Raw genomic sequence first — 14,510 nt, 5'->3', positions numbered from 1 at the left:
GCCCCACCCACTTCCTAAAAGAACTAGATGGGCACCAGAAAAGGTGTTGGTGGGTGCCACGTTGGGGACCCGCCTTAGAGGAACACAAGGGGAGGGGCCGTGGCTCAGTGGTAGAGCATCTGCTTGGCATGCAGAAGGTCCCAGGTTCAATCCCCAGCATCTCCAGTTAAAGGGACTAGGCAGGTAGATGATGTGAAAGACCTCTGCCTGAGACCCTGGAAAGCCACTGCTGGTCTGAGCAGACAATACTGACTTTGATGGACCAAGGGTCTGATTCAGTATAAGGCAGCTTCACGTGTTCAAGGTATCAAAAATAGCTTCACTACAGTGGAAAACAAGGAAACATATTAAGAAGAGAGTAAGTCAAAGCTTTCTTATAGTAAATGCAGCATATAAAACATTAGCGTACTACTGTCCTAACATCACAAGGATATACTTACTTTTCCATGTCTGTATTGGGATGCAGAACAATAGGCTTAAAGTGTGTTGCTGAAGAGGTGAAAGCAGTCGGCAACATGGTGCTAATGCTGTTTAAAGAAGTCAGGCAAGGGAGTGGTCCTGTCACTGCTATCAACTTACTTTCATTGTGAATAGGTAAAAATCCTTAACATCCAAACAGGAGGCAGTCAAAGAAAAAGACCAAAAGACAGAAGTATTTATTTAACCCAAGAGGAGGATATCCATAAACATATATCCAGCACAATTGTTACAAAGCTACCTGGCAGCTGGCACAAGTCTGGCGAGGGTCTCTCCAGAAATTGCCAGAAACTCTATGGTAAAACCATAGAGTTTCTGGAGATGCCTACAGAGGACTGACATAACTTCCAGGCTGCACAATTGGTCCAACAGTGATTTGGGGGAGGGTACTTTTCTCCCCCCCCCCCGCCACTCCAAGCACCATGGTGAGAGAGCTGGCAACCCTACAGTGTTCTCATATTTCAAACATGCAAGAACAGCAGTTTTTCTGCAGAAGTACAGTACTCACCTACATTATCATCCATTGGCTTCTTTTCACTTGGAGAATCAAAAGGCAAGTTATCACAAAAAGAAGCTACTACTTCTTTGAAATCCTAACAGCAAAAGAATAAACAAATTGCATTAGAAATAACATCTGCTGTCAAGACAAATGTTTTTCTCACAGTGCAATCCTAAACAGAGTTATACCCATCTAAGCTCATTGACTTCAGTGGATTTAGAAGGGCATAATTCTGAATAGGACTGCACTGTAACCCCCCACTTCTTAACAAAGGCTCAACATATATAATGCTTCAACAATACTTTAAGATTTCAAGAAGCTGAAAAAAGTAAAAACCTTCAGATAATCTTAGAGCTAAATAAGTCTATTCCTTCATCAGAAGCAGTGAAGTGAATCCTCAGTAAGCAGGATCTTTTTTAATACCCAAAGAAAGGAAAGGGGAAAAAATGAGAAAAATGTATTAAAGGGCCTATTAAAGAGCCTAGCTTGTCACAGTTCGATGCAAAACAGAAAAGTACACAATAAATCCAGTGACCATTTCCAGCAACTACAATTGGTGGTAACACATAATTGGGACATTTAAACTGTTCATGCATGTAAGCATGATAGTATCTGATACCACTGACAGGATATAGTATTTGGAAATGACTTTTAATCAGCAAGGGGGAAAGGTTTCTGAAAATAAAATTCACGCACCTATTTATGGAATTAAAAAAGAAGGAACAGTCCCAATGATATTTATTCCTTCTGTTATATTTTAAAATCAAGACTTTTAATGCTACTTAGAACTGCTTACAGTGCCTAGCCAGAACCCCCTCCTAAAGAATTACGTCTGCTATTGACAAATTTTGTTTGAACAAACTTCATGTAAGTGTAAACATTTAACACACACACCCCTCATACCTGAAAGGCTACTTTGTTCAAAAATTCCAGAACTTTCTTGCTGTTTATACCCTGTTCCAGCAGAGAGCTATCACATGTCTAGAAATATGAAACACCATATGAAGTGTTATTATAAATGCCCATTTATGCCAGGCAGAAAAAAGTTCTTTAAAATATTTTAATCACTTTTAAATTTAGGAAAATTTACTTTATTAAAATTAATTTGAAGTCAATAATTTTTTTTTTAAACCTCACACATTTGTTCTCAAGGGAGCCACTGAGCCAAGAAAGAGAGTATAATTACCTACTGTTTAATTTGAGACTGTTACAAAAAATGTTTGAGGTTCATCTTTGCTACTAGAATAGTTAGTAGGATTAAAACCCTTTTAGAAAATCAAATTGTTAATTTAAATCACCGTAATTGCTTCTGCTAGAGAAAGCCTGTCTTCCGACTTTCTTCTTGCCATATTCAGAAGAAAATTCTTCAGTTTCCTTGGCAACACCAGTTTGTGATCAGGTGGGAAATTGTATTTTGCTGCTCTCCACAAAATTGCAGCAATACAGTAAATACAAACCTGTTGAAGATGGCATAGGGGAAAAGCACAAAAATGTCACTGGACAACTCCCACTCAGCAGCAAATACATGTACTTACACATCAGTACTGACACAAGACCATAAGGGCTATCCATGGCTACTAGTCAAAATGAATACTAGTCATGATGCATGCCTATCCTCTCCAGTATCAGAGGAGCATGCCTATTATATTTGGTGCTGTGGAACACAGGCAGGATTATGCTGCTGCAGTCGTCTTGTTTGTGGGCTTCCAAGAGGCCCCTGGTTGGCCACTGTGTGAACAGACTGCTGGACTTGATGGGCCTTGGCCTGATTCAGCATGGCTTTTCTTACGTTCTTAAGACCAGACATTTACTAGAAGCCCAGTCCACAAGTGGATGTGCTGACACTTCTGCCAGTATCAGCACAGGCAGCTGAGTCCTGGCAAACCTCAGGCATACTTGGGATCAGGAAAAAGTGGAACGTAACTACAGGTCTTTCTACGCAATTTCTGCAGGTACGCCACAAGAACATATTGGCTAAACATGTGTTGCTGCACGAAAGGAAGCATGCAGCCTCCAAAGATAAACGGGTGTCCTTTGCAACATTCCTCACAACTAAAGCACCACCTTGAGATGTTCAATCTACATGCAACCAATGCATATTTATTGCACCAACAACTAAGTGGAAAGTTCTTTGAAAGAACATTCAAGTAATATAAAAATAACTACAATTAGCATTTGCATCATTAGTGTCATTAATGTAAAGATGGGAAGCACAATTTATTTTTCACCTCCCCTTCCCCCCATTGTCCTCATGCAGTCAGGATGGAGGCTGGACCCAAAGGTTCAGTTTTGCTCACACAGCATTGGACGAGAATGTGAAATTAAATCTGAAGGAGTTCTGTTTGTCAAGAAGTTGCACAAGCCGAACTACAAGAATGGCAATCCATTAAAACTACTGTATGAACTGCAAACATTTGTGGAACAGCAATAGCTGTTATTTTCCATCACACAGTTCTTTGGATCCAGTCTTTAATTTCTAAGGAAATAACCACTACATAATATTGTTCTACTGCTTAGTCTTTCTCCAGAATATGCACAAAGGATATTTGATCTGAAATATTTTGAGAGATGCCAGAACAGCATTTGGGCTACATCCAATTTCCAATTTACTTCAAGCTGGAGCATCAGCTGCACAAAATGAACTGGGAAGGGGCTGTGGCTCAGTGGCAGAGCATCTGCTTGGCATGCAGAAGGTCCCAGGTTAAATCCCTGGCATCTTCAGTGTATAGGGTTGCCAGGTCCCTCTTCGCCACTGGTGGAAGGTTTTTGGGGGCACAGCCTAAGGAGGGCAGGGTTTGAGGAAGGGAGGGACTTTAATGCCATAGAGTCCAATTGCCAAAGTAGCCGTTTTTCTCCAGGTGAGCTGATCTCTATCGGCTGGAGATCAGTTGTAATAGCAGCTAGTACTTGGAGGTTGGCAACCCTATCAGTGTAAAATATGAGGTAGTAGGTGATGTGACAGACCCTGAAGAGCTGCTGCCAGTGAGAGTAGACAAGACTGACTTCAATGGACCAAAAATCTGATTCAATAGAAGGCAGTATAATGTACCCAAGTGTCTAAGTCTAATGTCAGAAACAATGTTGTTCCATTTATATCAAAGGCTGAATAAATAAAGGGGGGGAAAATCCTTCAATTGCATTTTACTTGAACCCAAATATATAACAACTGAAATATTGGCATTAAAGAAAACTTTAGCATATTTTAGGGGTTTAGAGACATTGCTTTTACCATTTGAGCACAAATGTGCTTGCAAACATGACCATCTTTGTAGACCAGAAATGCGATTGCTATTTTCTTTAAAGATATACTTCTGGGTATATTAGGTCATATCAACATCATAGTACAGTACCTTTTCAGTAACAAAATCATCTTCTGCTGTCTCAGGAGCCAAGTAAAACATATCATATGATCCTAACAACAAAAGAAAAACCACAGAAAAAATGTATGCACTTATTTTAATTTTGCTAAAGCAAAAAGGTAGTGTAATGAAATAAGTAGCACAGATTTACCTTCACTTCCCAGTGGAGCAAACAGAACACTTCCATCGCTATTAATCAACACCGAGTCTAAACACAAATATGCTGAAAAATAGGTTATAAAAATAACAGAACTCAGAACCTTACAGAAGTTTAAAATGTGGCTGGCGTAAGCTTTGGTTGTAAGGATGTTTACCCTCACGTGATAGACGGAAAATCCCATTCATATATAATCTGAAGGAAATCATATTTTATCTGCTCAGCACCTTGAGAGACTCTGTTTCCCCTCAGATGTTACATTTGGGTATATCCAACCACGCATATGGGGAAAATACACTCCTCCCAATCCTCCCAATATTTCATCAACATTTTATCAACCGAAACTGGCATCATGCGTATTACATATAATGTCTGGAAAAAAATTTAAAGGTTGTATTCAGACATTATGATAAATCATGCTTTCCTGGTCAGTTATAGGTTGGCAAGTCCAGGTTGGGAAGTTCCTGGAGAGTTCAGAGTGGTGCCTGGCGAGGGGAGGGGAGGGAACTCAGTAGCATTGCTGTTTTCAATGGGGCATCCCCCCTTTTCCTAATTTTTATTTTAAAATAGCCCTTTTTCCCCCTGCTGCAGCAGCGAAACCTCTTTGGAGGCACTGCAGCGGTGCCACAGCCACGCCATCCCCAGCTGCTGCAGCTCTCAGGAATGGGCTGTAGGTGAACAGAGGAGGAGGAGGAGAAGGAGAAGGAGAAGGAGAAGGAGGAGGAGAAGGAGGAGGAGAAGGAGAAGGAGAAGGAGAAGGAGAAAGAGAAGGAGGAGAAGGAGAAGAAGGAGGAGGAGGAGGAGAAGGAGGAGGAGGAGGAGAAGGAGAAGGAGAAGGAGAAGGAGAAGGAGAAGGAGAAGGAGAAGGAGAAGGAGAAGGAGAAGGAGAAGGAGAAGGAGAAGGAGAAGGAGAAGGAGGAGAAGGAGAAGGAGAAGAAGTTTTATATGCCGCCTTTCTCTATCACTTTACAAGTTACAATTAATGTAGCAAAATCCACTCAAAAGAAGGGGTCCATTGTCATTTACCTTAAAGGCTCAGGAGATCAGGGTTAGGGCAGTATAATTGCCCATGCTCAGATACAAAGGCAGAGTTGCCCGAGCATCAGGAAGCATGCCACAGAAAACGCATGCCACCTGGTAACCCTGATTGTATATAAGAGCATCCACCAAAGAGTGCACTAAGCTCTGAATGATTTTTATCTATCAGATCAAGTCTCCAGAAAGCACCAAGGTCACCACTACTATCCTAACAATACCAAAAAGAAAAAAACACACCCTCGTCCATCAAAATACTGTCATCATTAATGAAATTCTACAATATACATTCAAGTCATGAAACATTTTCCCCACAAGAAACCCAGCATTAAGACACTGTGTAAGAGCACCCAAAACCATGATAAACCTTTGCAAAAAAAAAAAAAAAATGACAGCATACGGAAAGTGACTTTATAGGCATCATAAAAGGAATATGTGCTGAATTACTGACTTGATAGTTTGTTTATAACCCTTCCATATTGATTTGCTTCTATGCCCTTACACACTTCACAGCATGCCTTAAATTCTTGCCTAAGAACATTGATAGGGAATAGACTAACATGTAAAAATGAAAACATATTTTCAAGTCTCCTACTTCTCCTTAGCCTGCATAGCAGTAAAGGTAGTCCCCTGTGCAAGCACCGGGTCATTCCTGACTCATGGGGGGACGTCACATCCCAACGTTTACTAGGCAGACTCTGTTTACGGGGTGGTTTGCCAGTGCCTTCCCCAGTCATCTTCCCTTTACCTCCAGCAAGCTGGGTACTCATTTTACAGACCCTGGAAGGCTGGAAGGCTGAGTCAACCTTGATCCGGCTACCTGAAACAGCCTCTCAGGCTGGACACAGTTTACAATGAGAGACCAGTGTATACCTCCTGTATGCGAATTCATCCTCTCCTCCTAAAGGCCCCAGCCAGCTTTATTTGCAGTAGGATGACATTAATGTCCAGTTTAAGTAAACAGATACTTTCAAAAGAAATTAAAAATAGTCTTACCTGGATAATCAGTATAAGCTTCCAGAGTAAGCAAACATTCATGACATAAAGCCCAGAGCTCATAGTCTTTCAGTGGTTTACCATACTGTGTTAGGAGATGTTTCAGAAACACCCACTGAAAATAAAATGTTAAGGACGGTTAAGGGACAAAAAGCATTTCTCAAGTTACACTCATTTCAAAGAATATTTGTGTCCATCTGAGTACACACGCATAGTCCATTGCACACTGGCTGTCTCCATCCTTGACAGTAACCCAGGATCTCCCTACATGGACATTCTGTGTTGGGGCTGAAGGTATACAAGGCATCTCTGCTCACAGAGAGACTATTTTAAACCTCGCACTCACACAAGAAAAGACAAAAGAAATCCAAAGATGTCCCTCCACTTGAGCATCTGGAAGCTATTATACAGCCTACCTATTATAACACTGCACAAACACTTGGGCAAGCATTTATGTAATAGCACTAGTGGCTGTTTTTCTTCTACTTATGGTTCTTTCGATCCAACCATCTATTGTTTCCCCCATTTCCCTCGAAATGTTATGAAATGCTTGACAGTTTGCTATGGAAACAAAGCATTCAATATACCTAGTTTTTTAAATTCTTTTTCAGTAGTGTACACATGGATGCTTTCCACTAGACACAACTGAGAATAATTGCAAAATACAGGTGACTGCAGAAGTCCACATTTAATTACTTGAACCTCATCTATAGAGCTATCTATGGACAATATTATTTGCAGCTCCATTAAAAATAGCATACTGCTGGTTCCACTGAGGATCCTTTATTACATCTTGGGAAATTAGTGAAAGATATCTGATCACTGCTTGCACATTAAGGGTGGATACAGTCAAACAATTATCAAGCATATAAATCGTCTAATATCACCAATATAGCAGTATATACAGTAACAGGCCCTAAATTAATGAAATTGTTATTATCTTTTAAATGGTAACACAAGCAGAGAGTTGGGGTAATTTTTGCCTGGCATCAAACCCCAGGTATCTCCCTTTACAACACATAACTGCGTTCAGCTACCTCTCTCATCTCCAAGTTGCCAACTCTCCGCACATGCCGAATAATGCACTTTCAATCCAGTTTCAATGCACTTTGAAACTGGATTTTACTGTGCGGAAAAATCAACTTGCAAACTGTCGTTAAAGTGCATTGAAAGTGCATTGAAAGTGCATTATCCAGCTTTGGCAATTGGACTCTATGGCATTGAAGTCCCTATCCTCCCCAAACCCCACCCTCTTCAGGCTCCAGGTATTTCCTAATCCGGAGCTGACAACCCTTGTTCCCCCGCTGTTTTGGGAGTTTCAACATAATATTGTGCTTCCAAAGTTTTCTCTTCTGAGAAAACCTCTTTTGATCTGGTTCAAAGGAGGATGTGTGGAGTGGCTGTGAACAGAGCATCCATATGGACACTTCCCCATCCCTTCTCCTACTGCAGCACAAAATGATCCCTGAAATGTTGCTTCTGAGGGACATGGGACCTCCAGAAACAGTATGCTGTGCACGAAAGGTCTGCAGCAGGAAGGAGGAATAGGAGAAAATTCCCCTCTCTTCCATTGGAGGAAATTCTCCACAAGATCTGAACCATGACATCAGCCAGCAATAGAACTTGAGACCCTGCTAACCACTAGTAAAGTTCCTTATGCTTCTGCAATAATAGATTTCCCACCAAATATTAATCTCTTCGTATCTTTTTTTGCTTGGAGAGCTTTAAGTGGTGATGAAGGCTGATATTGCAGAGCCCACATATTCAAAATAGACAATATTATGGTACAGGGACCACTGGTGTGATGCAATAAAAGACCACTCCTTAAACACATATATTGACATGCCATGTTTCAATAACGATACGAAATAGAATTGAAAACCCAGAATCCCCCTGAAGAAGAAGAGTTGGTTTTTATAGGCAAACTTTCTCTACCACTTAAGGAAGACTCAAACTGGCTTAGAATCACCTTCCCTTCCACTCCCTACAACAGACACCCTGTGTCTATGACCTTAGGCAGTTCATGAGAAGGAGGGCATCTTGGGCATCTTCTGGGCATGGAGTAGGGGTCAATGGGGTTGTGTGTGGGGGGAGGTAGTTGTGAATTTCCTGCATTGTGCAAGGGTTTGGACTAGATGACCCTGGTGGTCCCTTCCAACTCTATGATTCTAAGAGGTAGATGTGGCTGAGAGAGCTCTAAGAGAACTGGCTTCACGTGTAGGAGTGGGGAAACCAACCTGATTCATCAGATTAGCTTCTGCCACCAATGTGGAGGAGTGGGGAATCAAACCCAGGTCTCCAGACTAGACTCCACCGCTCTTAACCACTACACCACGCTGGCTCTCCTTAAATGACCATGAAGCTCTCAAGGAACATCAAAAAAACCATAACTGTTGTTATTTCTGTCTTTGCCCATCAGCTTTAAAGAGCTACTCCTGAAGTATGTCTGAGATGTTCAAAAAGCCTCTTGCGAGAGACACTTCAAAGCCAGAACAGCATTTACTGACTCTGAACTCAGTATTGTGAAAACTACCACAGATGGAGAGATTTCAAACAGGTAAAATGTTTAAACAGGCCTGACACTTGAGCAGGCTATGAAGCAAACCAATATAAATTAAGCATTTGCTCTAGAAAAGAAGGAGTTAGCATGAGAATACAGAAATCTTGTAGTACAAATTACAGAATTCTCCTATTCAGGAATTTGTAGTCCAATTTATACATCCATGCAAATATGCAAACGGTACTAAACACTCATACTAGTGAAAAATGTATTTCCTTAAAACCAAAGTTCCCCAGACTACAAGGACATCCATTGCTTTATAGTTATTTTTGGATAATGGGAAACGCTGTTCAGATAGTCTTTTACAAAATCTGAATCCATTTCCTAAAAAGCATCATTCAGGAGCCAAGATTATTGTTACCACCTGAAAACGCTATTTTTCCCCCTATTATAAATTCATTACCTGACTTGGCTTTTCACTTCAGTCACAGTGTAAAGGTCTAAGTGACTAGCACAGAGTGATAGATTGAGGACTGTAGTTTCCTATGACAAAAGCCACAGCAATTGCATGGAAAGGAATGAGACACCAAGACTAGAATGAAAGTACATTAGAGAAAAAGGATCCTTGTTTATTTACGAGGTGTAAAGAAAATGCAATTTTTAAGTTTAAAAATGCAGCTCTGAAGCCGGCAGGTGAATGGGTTTTGCAATGCAAATGTGAAGCAAAGTTCAGAGGATTAAGGAAGCAAAGATTATGGCATTAATGCTGACAAGTATGGGGGAGGGGAACTAGTGCTAGGTAAGCATTATCTTCTGGTACCAAACAGAGATTTCAAAAGAACAGCCTGGATTTGAATGATCATTTGTACTCTAAACGATCACGGCCTTCAGCATTTCTCTGTACTGCCATGAAAGGTATAACGCCACAGGCATTGCACAGACAAAACCATCCACTACACTGAAGAGAGTGCAAAAGCCTCTGTTCTCATGGGAATGTGTGGCCACACTGAAGCTCCCTTAAAGGTTTAGATCCATTCGATCAAGGCGACAGAAATAACTTAGAATTTATGCCAAAGGGATTTATAAATCAGTTAAACTAGTTAGATAATTCCTGTTATTCAAGATGCAAGAATTATCCATTGCAGACCACTGCACACTTTCCCTGATTTACTCTGCCACTCCCCTCAGGTGCTGTTAGAAAAACCTGTAGGGAAGTTTTAATATATGTCTATTTTTTTCTACCATGACTCTAGTATCCAGGGGGGTGATTTAAAGCAGGGAAATGGCACAGTGGGGAAAAGGATTCAAAATCTCCTCTATGCCCTGCACTGATGAAACTTTTTGAGCCCTCTGTACAGATGACAGAAGAGATACGAGCAGTATATTTATCACTTGCACATTACTTAAGGACTGCGTTATATCAGTATGATGCTTTAAAATTCTTGCACATGGCAGTTCTTGTCATAAACCAAGGCATTCACATGGAGTCATTCACTATTGTCGGGGCACATCTCTCATAAATCTGTTTAGACATTTACATTAAGCATGCAGCAAGTGCATAATAAGGCTCTTTGTACGATGACCCATGCAATATGACATCACCTTAGTTACAGGTACAAACAAGCCAGCCCAGGACAAGTTCCTGGAAAACTAATGGTAAATAAGTGACTTCAGTTCTGCCTGTGGCCTATTACATGTCATTTATTCTGTCTCTGTGGTTTTGTTCTCCATTACTAGTTCAATCATATATTGCAGTTACCCACGCACCTTGCTCACTAGTGACCCTTGCTACTAAAACGTTTGGTAATGAAGAAAAATCAACTAATTCTTGGTACTCATTGTAGCATGCTGTTTCGGTTTACGTCAATACCACATAAAACAGTAACCCTTGTCCCCTAAGCCAGAATTAAGTTCTTTCCATGCCAGACAAATTAGGACAATTTTTTAGTTAAATGTTTGTTTCTACTACCTGCTCATTGCTTTTCTTTTCTGTCTCCCTGCCTCCACCTCGATCATCTTCAATACAGCAGTCTTTTATCTCGGCGCAATTGTGGTCTGGACAATTTAAGACGGTCAATCCACATCCGTTTACACCGGTCGCCATTAACGCTGTTGTTGTTCTGTTAACATGTAACAAACCGGGTTCACTTGCCCCTGGAGAAGTTTCAGCACAATATTCCCATGCTAGCATTTGGGGGGCTATACTTGACTTGTCTGGTCTATTGAGCATGCTGCTGTTGTCAGAACTTTCAAAAACTGCAGGGCTGCATGTAAAAAGGTCTGTGTTTTTGCCAACACAGACTGGCATGTACAGTTGATGAAAAGAAGATTCCTCTACATTAATATTCGTCTCCTCCAAATATCCTGCTTTTAATCCAAGTTGATTATTAGTATCACACGGACTTAATTTTCCCTCTAAAGCAGTATGCTCATTATTAGTGATTACAGAGAACAACTTGGGTTTTAATGGATGTTTCCTCATTAGTGGCCCACTGCGTGTTACAGAAGGGAAGAAAATACTTGAGTCTGCTTCAGATTCAGATGTTAGCTTTGGAAAAGTTTGTATTTTTTTCATGTTGTTCTTTCTGAATAATTCTGTCTCCGAGTCACTTGGTTGTGGTTTTGTGTCCAGAGGATTCCCACAATTGTTATTGTGTTTTATGTTGTTCTTCCCCTCATTGCAATTTGTAAGTTGAGTTGAAACACATTGACAGCAAAATCTTCCATTCACTGTGCTGATGTGAATTTCTCCTATATCACATTTTCTGCCATTCACAGAATACATGCCAGAAAAGTTTCCACCGCCAACAGTGTTCAGGTCTTCCACTTGTGGAGGAGAATTTCCTTGCTTGCAGTTATTTTTAGTAGAGCACTCTTCATAGGGTTTAATACACTCATAAAAGTTTTCTTTCTGTAAGTCATCACAATTTTCTGGATGGAAACAAACAGATGTTCTAATTAAAAAAAGTTACCAATCCGTTTTCTCATTGTTCCCATCATATACAAAGCACAAAAAGCTTTCACGGATGTTACATGAGTGTTCTGTGATGCCTTGACATTACCTTACCACTTATAAAAGAGACTGCTACCAAATATGAAGTGGTGAGGATGAAACAATGGGTGACTTCTAATGGCTGGAATAAATCTATTATGCTGTAGCCTCCCCTTAGGGAGATTCCCTATTTGATGATGAATAACTATGTGCCAGGCAGCATCGGGCTAAGTGCCAGGTAGCATCTGGCTGCTGCCAGGACAGTAGCTCCATCTAAACTCACAAAGCCAATAAAGTACCATAGATTCCAGCAGTGTGCTTATGCAATAGCTGTGATCCATTCTCAACAAGTATCAGTTCAGCAGTTCATTGGATGGCACCCTAATACAAATCTCTAAAAATGGAGACTATTAGAAAGAAAAATAATTTGAACAGCTGAAGGAAAAAATAGATTTTTGCCATAATTTTTACTTAATATGGCGAAAAAAGGAACGATGGTTCCCTCACCAGACTACAAAACTGGTTCTTGATTTTTACGATATCTAAAGAATGTAAGTTGTACCTTGAAAGGTGTCACAAGATTCAATTGAAAGCATTCTTCTTCCAATAGCAGAGAGGCATTGGCAAGCATCGCTTGAGGAGGAATACTTCAGTTTCTCTTTACACAATGATATGACAGTCTATAATGACAATTGTACAGTAAAGCATTTAGCAATTATCTCGCTATCACAGATGGTATGATTCCAATGACAGAAGAGATTACTATTCCCTAGGAAACTTCCAATGTTTTGCATCTGTGAAGTAAGCAATTAAGGAACTCTAAGACGCCATAACCTCTCCCAACCCTTAAATTTCTAGAGAATTAGGAATCAGTTTGAAATGTAGCATTTCAAAATACGCAATAAATGTTCACAATAAGGGGAACATCCAATCTCTTAGCAACCAATGTAGCCTTATTACTAAATGACAATTTCCAGGTCACTAAAATACGAACAAGATCAAACCATGTGTTTGCAGATTTGTGCTCCTACAATTTATCATTTAATCTTGATCCTGCAATCTTGTATTATGAGCAGTCCCACAATATTTGATCTAATGAAATGAGTCAGTTGTTGCATTTTCAATTAACAGTCATCTCGGTAGTGGCAGCAGCTGTTGCCAAGATCATCCCTAAAATGCCTTTATTTTGTTCCACTGCACTGTGTAGAGCTATTCCCCTAAATCCCTGTCTATGTTGAACCCAACTATCTACAGTTACAATATGGCTTTCTGGATCACAAATAACTCCCCTCCCCCAACTTTGGTAGCCTCTGCAAAAGCAATAAAATGTCTTAGATGCCTCTAGTATATTTGGAACAATCCATCTTTGAATATCTATTTTGATGAAAGATGTTTCCTTGATCTAACACACTGGTATTCAGTTGGTGAGTCAGGACTTAGTAACAGGTCATAGCTTGGTCTAAGGTGGGTGGCAGTAATTGAAAATGCCATTAAGTCGCAGCCAACTTATGCTGACCCCTTAGAGCAGGGGTGTTGAACTCATTTGTTATGAGGGCCGGATATGACAAAAATGTTGCTTGGTTGGGTTGGGCCATGCTTCACCAGCCCAGATTGAGACTGTGGGGGTGTGTGGCTGGCTTGGCTGGCTCGTGAGCTGGATAAGCGCTCTGAACGGGCCGGATCTGGCCCGCGGCCATATGTTTGATACCCCTGCCTTAGAGTTTTCAAGGCAAGAACAAAAACAGGTGGTTTGCTAGTGTCTGCCTCAGTGTAGCAACCCTGGACTTCCTTGGTGGTCTCCCTTCCAAGGATCAACTAGGGCTGGCCTTGCTTAGCTCCCAAGATTTAATTAGACTGGGCTAGCCTAGGCCGTCCAGGTAGGATTGCCAGCTCTGGGCTGAAAAATACCTGGAGATTTTGAGGGTAGAGCCAGAGGAGGGAGGGATTTGGAGAGGGGAGGGACTTCAATGCCACAGAGTACAACCACTGAAGTGGCCATTTTCTCCAGGGGAACTGACCTCTTTCACCTGAAGATCAGTTGTAATAGCGGGAGATCTCCAGCTACCGCCTGGAGGCGGGAAACCCTACATTCAGGTCAGGGCAGTAGTAGCAACACTATGTTAAAAATTATATTGTATAATGAAATCTGAGTAAAGAAAATTTGGGCTAGCATTTAGCCTTCAAACCAAAGACAATTTTGTAAAGCATAAGCCTTGTTCATGTTGACCAATGGAAATGGGAAGACTCCCCCCACCAAAGCATACAGAAAATTCAGAGCAAAATGTTACTTTTCATCAAGTTAACTTTGCCCCACAGACTAAGAATTAGTAGGCATAATCTCTACAGCATATTTAGTCATTTAAACATTATTACTCTGGTATGTTAGAAAATACTGGTAATATTCCAAGAAGTTAATGCAGTTAGATTGCCAGAGGAAATCCATTTAGAAAAAAGCCCATATTTGATAATAGAAAGGGTTTGCCGATAGGCAAGAT

The 14,510-nt window shown here is 40.7% G+C and overlaps 1 protein-coding gene across 1 annotated transcript in view; it reads right to left on the bottom strand.

Annotated features, from left to right (window-relative positions):
* KNDC1 (kinase non-catalytic C-lobe domain containing 1) overlaps positions 1-14,510 on the bottom strand; it is an 83,966-nt gene that overhangs the window by 37,324 nt on the left and 32,132 nt on the right. Inside the window, exons 5-13 of the mRNA XM_056850481.1 lie at positions 12,578-12,695; positions 10,993-11,954; positions 6,524-6,638; positions 4,487-4,558; positions 4,327-4,388; positions 2,275-2,433; positions 1,880-1,957; positions 986-1,070; positions 441-603 (exon numbers count right to left, since the gene is read on the bottom strand). Coding sequence (XP_056706459.1) covers positions 441-603; positions 986-1,070; positions 1,880-1,957; positions 2,275-2,433; positions 4,327-4,388; positions 4,487-4,558; positions 6,524-6,638; positions 10,993-11,954; positions 12,578-12,695 — 1,814 coding nt within the window. The remainder of the gene's footprint in view (positions 1-440; positions 604-985; positions 1,071-1,879; positions 1,958-2,274; positions 2,434-4,326; positions 4,389-4,486; positions 4,559-6,523; positions 6,639-10,992; positions 11,955-12,577; positions 12,696-14,510) is intronic.

The sequence above is a fragment of the Euleptes europaea genome, chromosome 5 (genome assembly GCF_029931775.1).
Source record: "Euleptes europaea isolate rEulEur1 chromosome 5, rEulEur1.hap1, whole genome shotgun sequence".
Taxonomy (NCBI): Eukaryota; Metazoa; Chordata; class Lepidosauria; order Squamata; family Sphaerodactylidae; genus Euleptes; species Euleptes europaea.
Note: the sequence above shows the minus strand (reverse complement) of the source record. Positions and strands in the feature narration are given on the sequence as shown.